The 13,312-nt window shown below is 48.5% G+C and overlaps 2 protein-coding genes and 1 pseudogene across 2 annotated transcripts; all 3 read right to left on the bottom strand.

The window, feature by feature from the left end:
- Window positions 1-940: 940 nt before the first annotated feature.
- On the bottom strand, window positions 941-4,824 carry LOC127785947 (glutathione S-transferase L2, chloroplastic-like). The gene is made up of 4 exons (XM_052313277.1): window positions 4,451-4,824; window positions 3,985-4,358; window positions 1,755-2,088; window positions 941-1,655 (listed from the first exon to the last, which is right to left on the bottom strand). The coding sequence occupies exons 1-4, from the start codon at window positions 4,775-4,777 to the stop codon at window positions 1,275-1,277; spliced, it is 1,416 nt and encodes a 471-aa protein (XP_052169237.1). The 5' UTR covers window positions 4,778-4,824; the 3' UTR covers window positions 941-1,274.
- Window positions 4,825-6,930: 2,106 nt separating this feature from the next.
- On the bottom strand, window positions 6,931-8,417 carry LOC127752664 (probable glutathione S-transferase GSTU6). Its single transcript, XM_052278071.1, has 2 exons — window positions 7,924-8,417; window positions 6,931-7,806 (listed from the first exon to the last, which is right to left on the bottom strand). Exons 1-2 carry the CDS (start codon window positions 8,248-8,250, stop codon window positions 7,420-7,422), a joined length of 714 nt encoding a protein of 237 aa, XP_052134031.1. The 5' UTR covers window positions 8,251-8,417; the 3' UTR covers window positions 6,931-7,419.
- A 1,688-nt stretch (window positions 8,418-10,105) lies between these two features.
- On the bottom strand, window positions 10,106-11,842 carry LOC127752663 (probable glutathione S-transferase GSTU6; annotated as a pseudogene).
- Between the last annotated feature and the right edge of the window lie 1,470 nt (window positions 11,843-13,312).

Genomic DNA, 13,312 nt, shown 5'->3' with positions numbered 1-13,312 from the left:
TTTAGATTTTCACAAAGAGGGCTGATTTGGAGAGAATTGAAGTTTGGATTTGGATTCAAATTCAATATTCAAACTCGAGAGTTCAGGGAGGAATCAAGGAAGACTCAAGGTAGTGTTTGATATTTTTGGGGATTGGGAGTGAGTGTTTGGCGAGGATTCAAAGGATGCGATTGAATTTTGAAGTTCGATCTCGGAGACTTGATTTGGAATAGGGATTTCGAGGAGGAGGATCAAGGAGATTTAAATTGAGATCTACTGCATGACTTAGACTCGCACACAAAAAACGAAATTTTCGCATATAGGATTTTGCCGAATTAGTTTTTAATGTCCCACGAGAAGCGGAGCGTTACAAGTGCACAGGCGGTCCTTAAACTTGTAGGAGTATATCATATAGGTCCCTAAACTCCCAAAATGCATATCTAAGTCACAAAACTTGTCATACTGTGTCATCTAGGTCCCAAATCGCCACAACCTCTTCAGAATCCTACGTGGCGCTGATGTGGCATGCCACACGGACAAATAGTGGCATCATTTTGACTGACAAATGGGACCTATTTATTATTTTTCTTTTTTTCTTTTCTTCTCTGTTTTTTTCCTTTCTTCTCGTTTCTCTGTGACCCGAGCAGAAGAAAGGAAAAAAAATAAAAGAATAATAGAAGAAAACAAAACGAAAAATAAAAAGAAAAGAAGAAAAAAAAAGAGAAAATGACACGTCACGTCCATGTGGCATGCCACATCAACGCCACGTACGATTCTAGAGGGGTTGTGTCGATCTGTGACTTTCATGATACACTTTGACAAGTTCTGGGACCTGTATCTGTATTTTGAGAGTTTAAGTACCTAATTGACACAACCTTACAAGTTTAAGGACCACCTATGTACTTTACTCAAAATGTTTTTCCTTCTCTCAATCTTACTAAATTTGGTCAGGGCACTTCTTCGCCGCTGACCAAGAAAATAAAACTTTGTTCAAATTTCATCTTTTTTGGCATGTATTGTTTTACAAGGATATATAATGTCTGTGCGTTTTTTAAAATAAAAGGATACAAATATATTTATTGGTCATAAACAAACACGACATGGAACAACGACAGACTGACTGAACAAAACACTGGCATGGAACAAGTTGCGCAACGTAGGCAGAGGCGCAGAGCAACAATGAAGCAGTTGACACTTGACACAAACAGGACACAAATTATTAACTCGCTTTCCCCAAATCGACACTTGCAGGGGCGAGTCTGCTCAGCTCATCGCAGTTGGTTGGTGAGTGGTGATCAGTTGGCTGCTGCGTTCGCGGCGTCAGACTCGGCCTGCCTCATCTTGGCATACTCGATCAGCCTGCCGAACTCCGGCATGGACGCCTTCGCCGCGTCCAGCGCGAGGAAGCGCTCCGCCCAGGCCGCCAGAAGCGGCGTCTTGGCGGGGTCGAACAGCTTGATGCCGGACAGCGCCTGGGATGCGCGCACCCACCCGAGCTGGCTGCCGAGCGCGATGTCCACGATCCCGGCGTTGTCGCCGCCGAAGAATGGCCTCCCCTTGGAGCACTCCTTGAACGCCTCCTCCAGCACCATCACCGCCACGAAGATCTGCTTCAGCCCCTCCGCCTTCTCCTCCATCGACTTGCTCCTGAACACCTGGAACCATGGCGCCACTAGCTGCATTCGCAAACCAATAACCAAGCATGCTTGACATCAGCTCCGATTCGATCATTTCATGCAAGCTCAAGCTCCAGACGCTGTAGAAGAGTATCTCACCTTGTTGTCGATGTAGGAGACCCAGAAGCGAGCGACGGCGCGTTCATAGGCATCGGTGGGGACGACGGACGGGCCGACGCCGGCGAAGGTCTCGTCGATGTACTCGACGATGATCATGGACTCGCAGAGTGGCTTGCCGTTGTGGAAGAGCACGGGTACCTTCTTGATCGCCGGGTTGCTCTTGAGGAGGAGCTCGCTCTTGTTCTTGAGGTCCTCCTCGATGTTCTCGTAGCTCAGGCCCTTGAGGTGGAACACGAACTTCACTCTGGAAACGAACGGGCTGAACCATGTGCCCAGAAGCTTCAGCTCATCTCCTCCTCCGGCCATTTCTGTCGATCAGTTTCAGGAACTCGGCTGTGGGGGTGGCTAGAGATTTGAACCTCTTACTACTTCTGCTCGTGTTTCTAGTTTGTGTTCTTGATGATCACAACGAATGGTTTGGAGATGTATATATAGTTGGAGTTGGGTGCGTAAAGCCTGAGATATTGACACTGAACTTGTTCGATAAGGAGACCGGGAAAGATATAATTTGTCTCTGATCCAATTGATTTGGAGAGGATATGTATAGCTGGCAACTCGATTCATTTCCTAGTATATGTAATCTTCCGGATTTGCTACAATCCTTTTAATTATTTAATTGAATATGGCCAGAACATGTGCTTAAGCTGTAACAAGTCCACCTAATCAGGCCATAACCACCCGGCACGTCTTTCCTCGATGAATATGTTTTCGGTAATACTCCTGATCGGTTGACCAATCTCTATAGAAAATTCAGAACCGTCACTCCATAGTCCTCACGAGCGCCACAAAATATAAGAAAAATAAATTTAAAATTATACCGTTGAAGTTTTATTTCCTCAGAAATATACGAGATGAGAACGGATTTACACAAATAAACCGTTGTCCCGGTTCGGTAGTGCGAAATCATGACGAAATCGTAGGACGAACGCGTGATACTGATGGAAGCGTGATGACAGGGGCAAACTCGTAAGGCGAAAATGCCAGACCGGCCTCGGTGTCGCTTGTTGGCCGAGCGAGATGGCCACACTGGATAAAAAGCACACACTTAAATATAACATGGAACATATCCGATGCATCACCGAGGCAGCTCTCTGGGCAGAGAACTTAACGGAAGATGATCGATTTGTAATCTCTGTTTGGAAACAGATCTTCTCCTCCCCCTTACAATCTATCAATCTTTTGTAATGAGCTTCTTACCTCTAATTGCAATGATAAATTCAGGTGGGGAATCTCTCCCCCCCCCCCCCCCCGATTTAGTAAAAAAAAAAAACATGGAACATATCAATTTTTTTAAGAAAAAACTGAAATCAAGTACAAAATATGGCACCATATATTTTTTTTAGCAAAATAGTTCTTTATAATATGAGTTTTTTTTCCATCCAATGGTACCTTGCGGTATCAAATCCCAGCCATTGGATCTGGTAGAGTTTGGTACCGTGAGGTACCAATTCTGTCCCTGATGCGGTACCTCTTGGAGAATAGAGGTGGAAGGGCAAAAATATAATTTCACGTGCAATAGATGGATGGGAGGAATAGATGGGCGGATAGGGTGATGTTCCCACCAACGCCATCGCCGCCTGGAGTGCGTCGATCTCGTCCGCGTTGTGCCGAAAAAGAACTCCTCCTCGTCCGCCCCTTGCCGCCGGGAAGGACTTATCCTCCTAGGCCCCTTGGCGCTGGGAAAGAATCCTCTTTCTCCTTCCATCGGCACCAGGAAGGAATCCTCCTTCTCCGCCCGTCGACACTTGGAACGATGACTTCAACTCCGCCGCTCCTACTCACACGCCGTTGGCACCGGGATTGAGTGCACCCCTGCTCATTTTCTCTCCCGATCCTACCCATCCCGGATTCAACGGTCGGATTAGTTTTGGTAACAACGGGTACCTATACTGCTGGGTATAACTTGCTGGACGGTAAACATGCTCTTATAATATACTGTGACACACAGGAATTGATAGGCAGGCAGATAGAGAGATTTGTTTAAGTGTCAACCTTTTGGCATGTTCATTTTTTAAGGTCTGTCGCCTTTTTATTTTGTGTGCAGAATATTTTATTTTATTGGTCATAAGAAAACACAATTTCCAGTCGTGCAACAGTCGTGCCACCACCGTGCACGTGCCATATTATTTTAACTCGATTCCCCCCAAAAAAACATGTGCAGGGGTTCGTTCCTCGCAGTAGAGCGACGTCGCAGCTCGCAGGTGATCACTTGCTTGCATTGGCGGCATCGGTCTCGGCCTGCCTCATCTTGGCATACGCGAGCAGCCTACCGGACTCCGGCATGGACGCCTTCGCCGCGTCCAGCGCGAGGAAGCGCTCCGCCCAAGCCAGCAGGAGCGGCGTCTTGGCCGGGTCGAACAGCTTGATCCCGGACAGCGTCTCCGACGCGCGCAGCCACCCAAGCTGGCTGCCGAGCGCGACGTCGACGATCCCGACGGCGTCGCCGCCGAAGAAGGGCCTCCCCTTGGAGCACTCCCTGAATGCCACCTCCATGACCGCCGTTGCCTCGAACATCTGCTTCAGCCCCTCCGCCTTCTCCTCCTTCGTCTTTCCCCTGAACACCTGGAACCATGGCGCCACCAGCTGCACAGCCATGCGTTTCATGCTTGACATCAGCTAGACCATTTCATATGCTCTGACACGGGAGATGCACTGTACACAAGAGAGTATTTCACCTTGTTGTCGATGTAGGAGACCCAGAAGCGAGCGACGGCGCGTTCGTAGGGGTCGGCGGGGACGACGGACGGGCCGACGGCGGCGAAGGTCTCATCGAGGTACTCGACGATGACCATGGACTCGCACAGCGGCTTGCCGTTGTGGAGGAGCACGGGGACCTTCTTGATCACGGGGTTGCTCTTGAGGAGGAGCTCGCTCTTGTTCTTGAGGTCCTCCTCGATGTTCTCGTAGCTCAGGCCCTTGAGATGGAACACGAACTTCACTCTGGAAGCGAACGGGCTGAACCATGTCGCAAGAAGCTTCAGCTCATCTCCTCCTCCGGCCATCTCCGATCCGACCAAGTCCGGCAGTATCAGCTACTACTCGATTTAATTTGTTTGCAGTTTGTGTTGTTGATCACGAGGAGGTAGAGAGGTATATATGGTTGGATATGGATGCATCAAAGTCTGAATCAGTGGCATTGATTCACTGTTCGTCGACAAGGATACTTGGTGATGTGCAACAGTGCACACGGTCCATCGAAAGTGAGGAAACCGCAGGCGACCGGCGCGGTGGTTGTCAACCCATAAGATAGTATTCGAATCCCGTGAGTCATTCACCGCTGGAAACACGTTATCCGGCGGTAAAATGGGTGCGGCAGGCGGCAGCGGAGCGGCGATTTCTCCCAAGCCCGCACGCAGGTTGGGAAGCAGAGTTCTGATTAGAACTTTAGAAGTCAACAACTGGGTGTCTTTGCTGTTGTAAGTCAAAGCATGACGAATTGGCGGTGTGCCGAAACAGAGCACAGATGAGACAGCACTTTGTCCAATTTAGGCCCAATCTTGTGTGACCAAATACTTTTGGCCCAACCCAACGTGGACGGACTATTAGATCCTCCCTCCAAGCCACAACATAGGCCCAGTTTGAACCGATGGGCTATTTTTTAGCCCTCCCTCAAATAGTTCAAATAGCCTAAAAGTTCTTGACAGGTGAGCTGTTAGGGCTATTTGGAAATAAGCCCTGTTTGGAGAAGTAGCCCAGAGTTATTTGGAGAACTATTTTTTACACAAGAAATAGCCCTCCAATGAAATAGCCCTTGAGCTGTTTGGATCCCAGGGCTATTTAGCCTTTAGTGCACTTTCCCAATTATAACTACCCCTTTTCTCTCTCTTTCCACAGGATCTTTTGCGCATGTGTCTTGGTGTGGCCGGCCGTAGTTGTGCAGATGATGGAAATCCTCGCCGGCCGGCGGCGGCTCGGGCGGGGAGAACGAATAACGGCAGCGCTAGTGGGGGCCGACGTCGCCGCGAGTGACGGCCGCTGCGCCGGCGAGGAGTGGAGGCGGTGGCGTTGGTGGGGGCCGGCGGCGCGGCAGGCGACGGCCGCTTCGCTGGCGAGGAGTGGAGGCGGCGGCGTTGGTGGGGGCCGGCGGCGCGGCAGGCGACGGCCGCTTCGCCGGCGAGGAGTGGGGACGGCGGCGCTGGTGGGGAGGAGGAATAACGGCGGTGCCTGCGAGGAGTTGGGGCGGCGGCGCTAGTGGGGGCCGGCGGCGCCGCGGGTGACGGCCGCCGTGCCGGCGAGGAGTGCAGACGGCGGCGCTGGTGGGGGCCGGTGGCGCGGCAGGCGACGGCCGCTTCGCCGGCGAGGAGTGGAGGCGGTGGCGGCGGCGAAATGAGAGGCCCCTGCGCGCGGATAAGGTCGTGCGGAGAGAGAGGGAGGAGCGGGCAGCTTTTTTCCTTTGGGTTTTCTGATCCCGTGCGCCTGTGGGAGAGAGAAAAGCCACTTTTTTGTGGGCCCCACCCAAAATAGCTCCAATTAGCACCTCTTGGGTGGGATAATTTTTTTTGGGTGGGCTATTTCCAAATAGCCCTCAAATAACTTACCCTTTTGGATTTTTTTAGGCTATTTGGGCTATTTGAGGGAGAGCTAAAAAATATCCCTTAGATCCAAACAGGGCCATAACCCATAAAAAAACTATCCTCCTCAAGGGGTGCTAATTGGGGCTATTTCGGGTGGAGCCCACTAAAAAGTGTATTTTCTCTCTCTCCATGGGAAAGTGCATTAAATGCTAAATAGCTCTCAAAATAACCATTGGATCCAAACAACTTAGGGCTATTTTATTAGAGGACTATTTCCTTATGCTAAAAAATAGCTCTCAAAATAACTCTTGACTAGTTCTCCAAACATGGCCATATATACAGACTTCAGCCATCCATTAGATTGGTGATATTATTAAATTTTTTTCCATAGAGATTATTGAGCTACTCCATATATATTACTTTCTCTGTCATACTGATTAACACGCGATCAAACTTGACATATTAAATATACTTTGAATTTTTCAAATACTACGATGTTTGTTGTAAAAAGTTACAATTATATAAAGTAAATTCAAATGTCAATACAATCCAACGATATTATTTTTATTCAATCTAATTCTAGTTTATGAAGGTAACAAGTTTTATACTAGAAAATAGAAAATATAGTACACCCGATATCTTTTTAAAAATGCTAAAATTACCCATATTTAGATACTTCGTATTACTACTGTGTATAATGAAAGAAATGGACAGATGGAGGTGCAAAGCACGCGCTCCAAGTCTCCAAGTCTCCAACAGCCCAACACCAACGGGAAGAGTGATAATATTGTGGGAGTGGATTTTGATCTCTCAAGAGAATATCCCTATATAGTTTTCATGTCACTTAAATGATTATGAAAAATTTGAGAAGATGTATTTACATATGATATATCACTTCACAAACATACAAGTTTAAATTCAACTTCTACATAAGCTAGTTAACGTATATTCTCAGTGAAATTTATTTTTTTCGTTGTAAGATATAGAAGCTGAATTTAAACTTGCATGTTTATGAAGTGATATATCACATGTTAATATATTTTTCATAATTTTTTTATAACCATTTAAGTGACATACAAACAACGAGTGGACATCCCCTCGAAGCATCAACATAGCTTCCCCAATATTGATCAGTTGCGCGCAGCTGCTGCCTCTGCAGCCTCCAGCTCGACATGCCTCATCTTGCAAAACTCGACCAACCTGCCGACGTCCGGCAGCGCCGCGTTGGCTGCATCCAGCTCGCCGAAGCGCCGCGCCCACGCCGACAGGAGCGGGGTCTTGGCGGCGTCCAAGATCTTGGCGCCACACAGCTCCTCGGTCCCGTGCAACCAGGAGAGCAAGCCCCCCAGCGCGACGTCGACGTACCCGACGGTGTCGCCGCCGAAGAAGGCGTTCCCCTTGGAGCACTCCTCCATCGCCGTCTCCAGCGCGTCGACCACCGCAAGCGTCTGCTTCATCCTCTCGGCCTTCTCCTCGTCCGTCTTTCCCCTGTACGCGTGCACCCACGGGGGCAGTAGCTGCACACGCACACGGCACACGTACACGTCAATCTTTGATTAGTTCAGCACATCGGCAGATCAAAATGCTAAAGTTAACTTCACTGATCAAGCCAATGAGTGATCGATCATGCAAACCTTGTCGTCGATGTAGGCGGCCCAGAAGCGAGCGGCGGCGCGATCGTGGGGGTCGGCGGGGAGGAGGGTGACGCCGGCGTCGGGGAAGACCTCGTCGATGTATTGTACGATGACCTGCGACTCGCAGATGGGCTTGCCGTTGTGGATGAGCACGGGGACCTTCGCGTGCACCGGGTTGCAGCTGAGGAGGAGCTCGCTCTTGTTGGTGAAGACATCCTCCTCGACATAGTCGTAGATCAGGCCTTTGAGGTGGAGTGCGAGCTTCACTCTGCAAACGTAGGGGCTCGCCCAAAATCCCAGGAGCTTCAGCTCATCTTCTGCAGCCATTTCCTATACTGATGCGTGTTTCACTAATAGTGTACAAGTCTGAACTACTTCTTCAGCTTAAATGCTTAATTGTGCTTGCTGCAGTATCTATATAAACATTGCAGTTCGGGAAGGATATGCTCATGCTATGGTTTGATGGATATAATTTTCCACACCTATTTGCAAGAGATTGTGACGTTGAACCTAGGAGCCAGTCAGCATGGAGTAGATTAAGAAACTAGCCATTTAAAAATTACTCTGTTGTAGTACTTGCTGCTCAAGCTATAGAACCCTTCTTCTGCTATAATGATAAAATATTGTCAGTGGGCATGTGAATCAAGCTAGTAAGAAAGCTTGTAGATCTTTGACAATATAATGTCGATTATTTTTTTCTGCAAATTTTTTCTTTGAAAGTACACCGAGTCATTGATCCGAAGGCTAATCTATTGCTCTCACCAGTAAAAGAAAAGAAAAAAGAAACCATTGTTTGAATTTTGTAGGTTGACGGGTGTCTGCATTACACACAATGATTTGTGCAACTTCGTTTTCAAAGAAACAATCTTACAGGTTGACCGCGTGTATTTGTAGTATGATAGTAGCACAATAGTTTCTGTTCTTTTGAGTGGAGAAAATACACAAAACGACACAAAACGGAGCGGCAATTTCTCCCAATCTCGCACGCAGGTTGGGATTGGGGAAGCAGAGTACTGATTAGAAGTCAACAACTGGGTGTCTTGCTGTTGTACGTCAAACATGACGAATTGGCGGTGTGCGATCTAGGCCGAAACAGAGCACAGATGAGACGACACTTTGTGCAATTTAGGCCCAATCTTATGTGACCAAATACTTTTGGCCCAACCCAACGCGGACGGACTATTAGATCCTCTCTCTCTAACAAGCCACAGCATACAGACTTTAGCAATCCACTAGTCCCGCGCTTTGCTGTGGTATATATGTTAGATAATGGAGAAATGATGAATGATTTGGATTGAAATATTATAAAAACGATTTGAAATGATGATTTAGTATGTGTATGTTTAGTTTTAGAATAAAATGAATTGTAGATATAATTACTATGTGTTTGCATGTTGAGTTTTGTAAGCTTAATTGGTTGATGTGGCATGCTTGCATGTAGGTTTTAGTAGTGCTAATAAATACTATGTTTGCATGTTGAGCTTTAGGAGTGTAGTGGGTATTAGCTTTATAGAAAGAAGAGATTAGATTGGTGAAATTATTAGATGTTCCCATAGAGATTATTGGTGCATGTTTGGATTGATATCTCGCCAAAATTTTGGTAGTACCAAATCGTAGATAAGTTTTGGTACTACCAACTTTGATAGGATAAAGTTAATAATCTTCATTTGGATTGAAGCCAAAATACACCCATAAGAAACAAGTTCATGGGCAAAGCCAAATTTGTGACAAACATAGTGTTTTAATAGACATTTTTGGTTTGTTAGCAATCCAAACTAGCCCTGACCCCTGAGCTACTCCATACGTTGAGCCTGTTCAAATTATAGCCAAAATAAACCTTACCAAGTTTTAGCAATGCCAAAATTTTTGACAAAATAACAATATTGTTAAAATTTTGCTAAAATTTTGGCAGGTTTTTTTTATGTATTGACTAAATTTGGCAAAAAAAAATAAACGCATACCTTTTTTTTTTTTTTGGCAACTTTGCAAAAAAAAAAAAGGTATGGTTGAAAATGGCATCAAAGTGAACAAGCCCGTATTACTCCCCTCTATCACACTAATCTATTACATTGTTTAAGGCGCGATTAAACTTGACACGGTTAAATATATTTTGAATTTCTCAAATATATAATGTTCACAAATTTGTGAAAGTAAATTCAAATTTCAATCCAATTCAATGATATTATTTTTTATCAAACACAACTTAATTTATAATAAAATATTATTAGTCAAATATTTAGTTATTTAAATTTTAAAGTACGGTTTATTCAGTTGTAGGAACACATCAACACAACAACCTGACAACACATTCAGTTGCGGGAAACTGTTGTAGCTGCCATTGCAGCCTCCAGCTGAACACGCCTCATCTTGGCAAACTCGACCAGCTTGCAGACGTCCGGCAAAGCCACCTTGGCGGCGTCCATCTCGCCGAAGCGCCGCGCCCACGCCGACAGGAGCGGGGTCTTGGCGGCGTCCAAGATCTTGGCGCCACACAGCTCCTCTGTCCCGTGCAACCAGGACAGCAAGCCCCCCAGCGCGACGTCCAGGAACCCGACAGCAAGCCCCCCAGCGCGACGTCCAGGAACCCGACGGCGTCGCCGCCGAAGAAGGGCTTCCCCTTGTAGGACCACTCCTCCATCGCCGCCTCCAGCGCATCCACCGCCGCGAGCATATGACGCATCCCCTCTGCCTTCTCCTCACCCGTCTTTCCGCTGAACGCCTGCTTCCACGAGGGCACTAGCTGCAGAAGCATTCGTATATATACATCAACTTCTGATCAGTTTAACACGCAGACCGATCAAAGTGATAACCTTGTCGTCAATGTAGGCGGCCCAGAAGCGAGCGACGGCGCGGTCGTGCGGGTCGGCGGGGAGGAGAGGTGCGGCGGTGTCAGGGAAAGCCTCGTCGAGGTACTCCATGATGATCAGCGACTCGCAGATGGGCTTGCCGTTGTGGATCATCACGGGGACCTTCTTGTGCACCGGGTTGGAGCTGAGGAGGAGCTCGCTCTTGTTGTTGAAGTGATCCTCCTCGACAACGTACTCGTAGCTCAGGCCCTTGAGGTGGAGCGCGAGCTTCACTCTGGAGACGTAGGGGCTCGCCCATGTTCCCAGCAGCTTCAGCTCACCTTCTGCGGCCATTTCGGTAGGACTAATTAGGAGTATTAATCTGCTGCTCTGAACTTCAATTATTCAGATTAATTGTGCTTGTTTGGTGTCGAGATCGCCTTGAGTAGCGGTATAAATATGCAGCGAGGGAAAAGGCACGAAACATTACAATGCATCATCCATGATGCTCATGCTATAACGTTTGATGGATATGATTACTAGTACTAGCTATTTACTGTTAGATAGATCTCCCACCCGTCGGGCCCAACGGCACAACGGACCTTGACCGCGCCCTGATCGGGGGCGTCCAGCCCAATGGCTGGTGAGCCCCCGTCACACTGCGCCATATAAAAGAGGGGTGGAGGTCGGCACGGCACAGAGTACGAGATTCACCGCCGCCGCCAACTCCACCCTACAAACCCTAATCCGATCGAGAGGGGGCGCAGCCAGTGACGGGAAGCGCCACCGCCGCGCCACACCTCATCACCGGGACATCTACGACCGTCACTCCCGCAGCCGTCATCGCCGCTGACCTCACCGGCGCCGCATCCACGACAACCGAGCGCCAACGACGATGATGACCGGCACTTCTTCATCCCCCAACACCTCAACCGGTCGGTCTATCTAAACCCTCTCCCGTTTTCAATCTCTATAGTTCAAACATCAATCCCAAATAGAACCACCCGACTAGATCTAACCTAGGTGATCCTAGAGCAAAGTCTAACAATGGTATCAGAGCAACCCTAGTGATTAGATCGGTTCGGGGAAAGAAATCCAAAGAAAGAAAAGCACAAGATCCGCACGGATCAAAAGATCGAAACCCTAACCCTACCTTGTCGCCGGCCGTCGCCGGCAAAAGGGGGGAGGGCAAAGGGCACAACCGAGGAGCCACTCGACGGCCGTGCGCGCACCCGCCGGTGCACGCGCGCGCCGGCGAGGGGGCCCGCGGCGGCGCCGCCATCTCCGTCTTTTCGGCCGCCGCCATCTCTCTCTCACACGGTGGGGGTTAGAGACGGTGGGGGGAGCGGAGAAGAAGAGAAAAGAAAGGCGCGCCGGTCATGGCGTGGCGGCGCGAGGGCCGCCGGCGTCGGTGACGCCGCTCGGCGCGGCCGCGCGCCCGCGAGAGAAGAGGAGCTAGGGTTTCCGGCGGCGGGGGGGGGGGGGGGGGGGTCGGGTTTTGATCTCCCGATCTCCCCTCCCGGCCGTCCGATCGAAGCCCTAGCAGATCGGACGGCCGGCGGCGGTCGGGCCAAAAACGGCCCAAGAGGGAGAGCGCGCGCGGCGACTTTCCCGGCCCAGGCCCAGGTTGCGGCCTGGGGGGAGGGGGGAGCGCCCGTGCGCGCCAAAAAGGCCGCGGGTCGACCGGAAAAAGTCCATATGAGGTCCCTCGGAGGCCGAAAATGAATAAAAGAGACCAGTACCAATTTTTCCATTTTATTTTGTCAATTTTTCATGCAAATTTCAATAGAATTTTGAATAGATTTTTGCATGTTTTACCTCTGTTTAAATTTGAACCAAGGGGAGAATTTTCACAGAGAGAGAATTACAGAGATTTTGCTACTATTCATATGATTTTTATATAGTTTTCCGCTGCAAATAGATGAAATTGATGAAAATTAGTGTTTCTAAAATTAAATTTCGAACCAACGGGAGAATTTAATTTTAGGAACATTAATTATGTGCTATGATGTTGTAATTTTTCTGACCAACGTTGATAATTGCAATATTATAGTTATGGTGATATGTGTTATGTCTAATTCTGCCCAACGGTGATATAGGCTTAATGCATAATATTTTAATGTTAATTTTGTTCTCACCGCACATGATTATTTCAGGTGGCTACTCCTTGATGGGTTGCATTAAAGATATTCCGACCCTAAAAGGAGATCTAACCTAGGTGATCCTAGAGCAAAGTCTAACATTTACAAGTAATCGTGACATTGAGTGTTCTTTGGGGAGCCAATTAATCAGCAAGGAATGAATTAACAAACTTTTGCCATTGAAAAATACACTCTGCTGTGTACTTGCCGCACAAGTCATGGAACACCCGTCTCCTGCTAAAATAATACTCCTCCAGAGAAGAGTAGAGTATTGGCAGATGGCGGCGAACGCGCGCTGGTGGATGCGGCGGTGGTGGCAGCCGCGGGTGGATCCAGCGGCGGCGGCTCCCTCCGCTCCCTCTCGTCTCCCTCCCACGGCAGATCCGGCGCCAGTGGCGCTGTTATCAGCAGCCGCAAGTGGATCCGGCAGCGGTGGTGGAGACTATGGGCTGATCCGGCGGC

Source organism: Oryza glaberrima, chromosome 10, assembly GCF_000147395.1.
Source record: "Oryza glaberrima chromosome 10, OglaRS2, whole genome shotgun sequence".
Lineage (NCBI taxonomy): Eukaryota > Viridiplantae > Streptophyta > Magnoliopsida > Poales > Poaceae > Oryza > Oryza glaberrima.
The sequence above is the reverse complement of the archived record's forward strand: the minus strand, read 5'-3'. Positions and strand labels throughout refer to the sequence as shown.

Bases quoted from the DNA above. Each gene is read 5' to 3' on its own strand.
- LOC127785947 (XM_052313277.1), bottom strand. From the start codon at position 4,777: ATGGCCGGAGGAGGAGATGAGCTGAAGCTTCTTGCGACATGGTTCAGC. The intron at 4,359-4,450 runs GTGAAATACTCT...ATGGCTGTGCAG, and splicing joins TCTCCTACATCGACAACAAG to CTGGTGGCGCCATGGTTCCA. The intron at 2,089-3,984 runs GTGATCACCTGC...CTGAAACTGATC, and splicing joins GATGCCGCCAATGCAAGCAA to GACAGAAATGGCCGGAGGAG.
- LOC127752664 (XM_052278071.1), bottom strand. From the start codon at position 8,250: ATGGCTGCAGAAGATGAGCTGAAGCTCCTGGGATTTTGGGCGAGCCCC. The intron at 7,807-7,923 runs GTTTGCATGATC...GTGCGTGTGCAG, and splicing joins CCGCCTACATCGACGACAAG to CTACTGCCCCCGTGGGTGCA.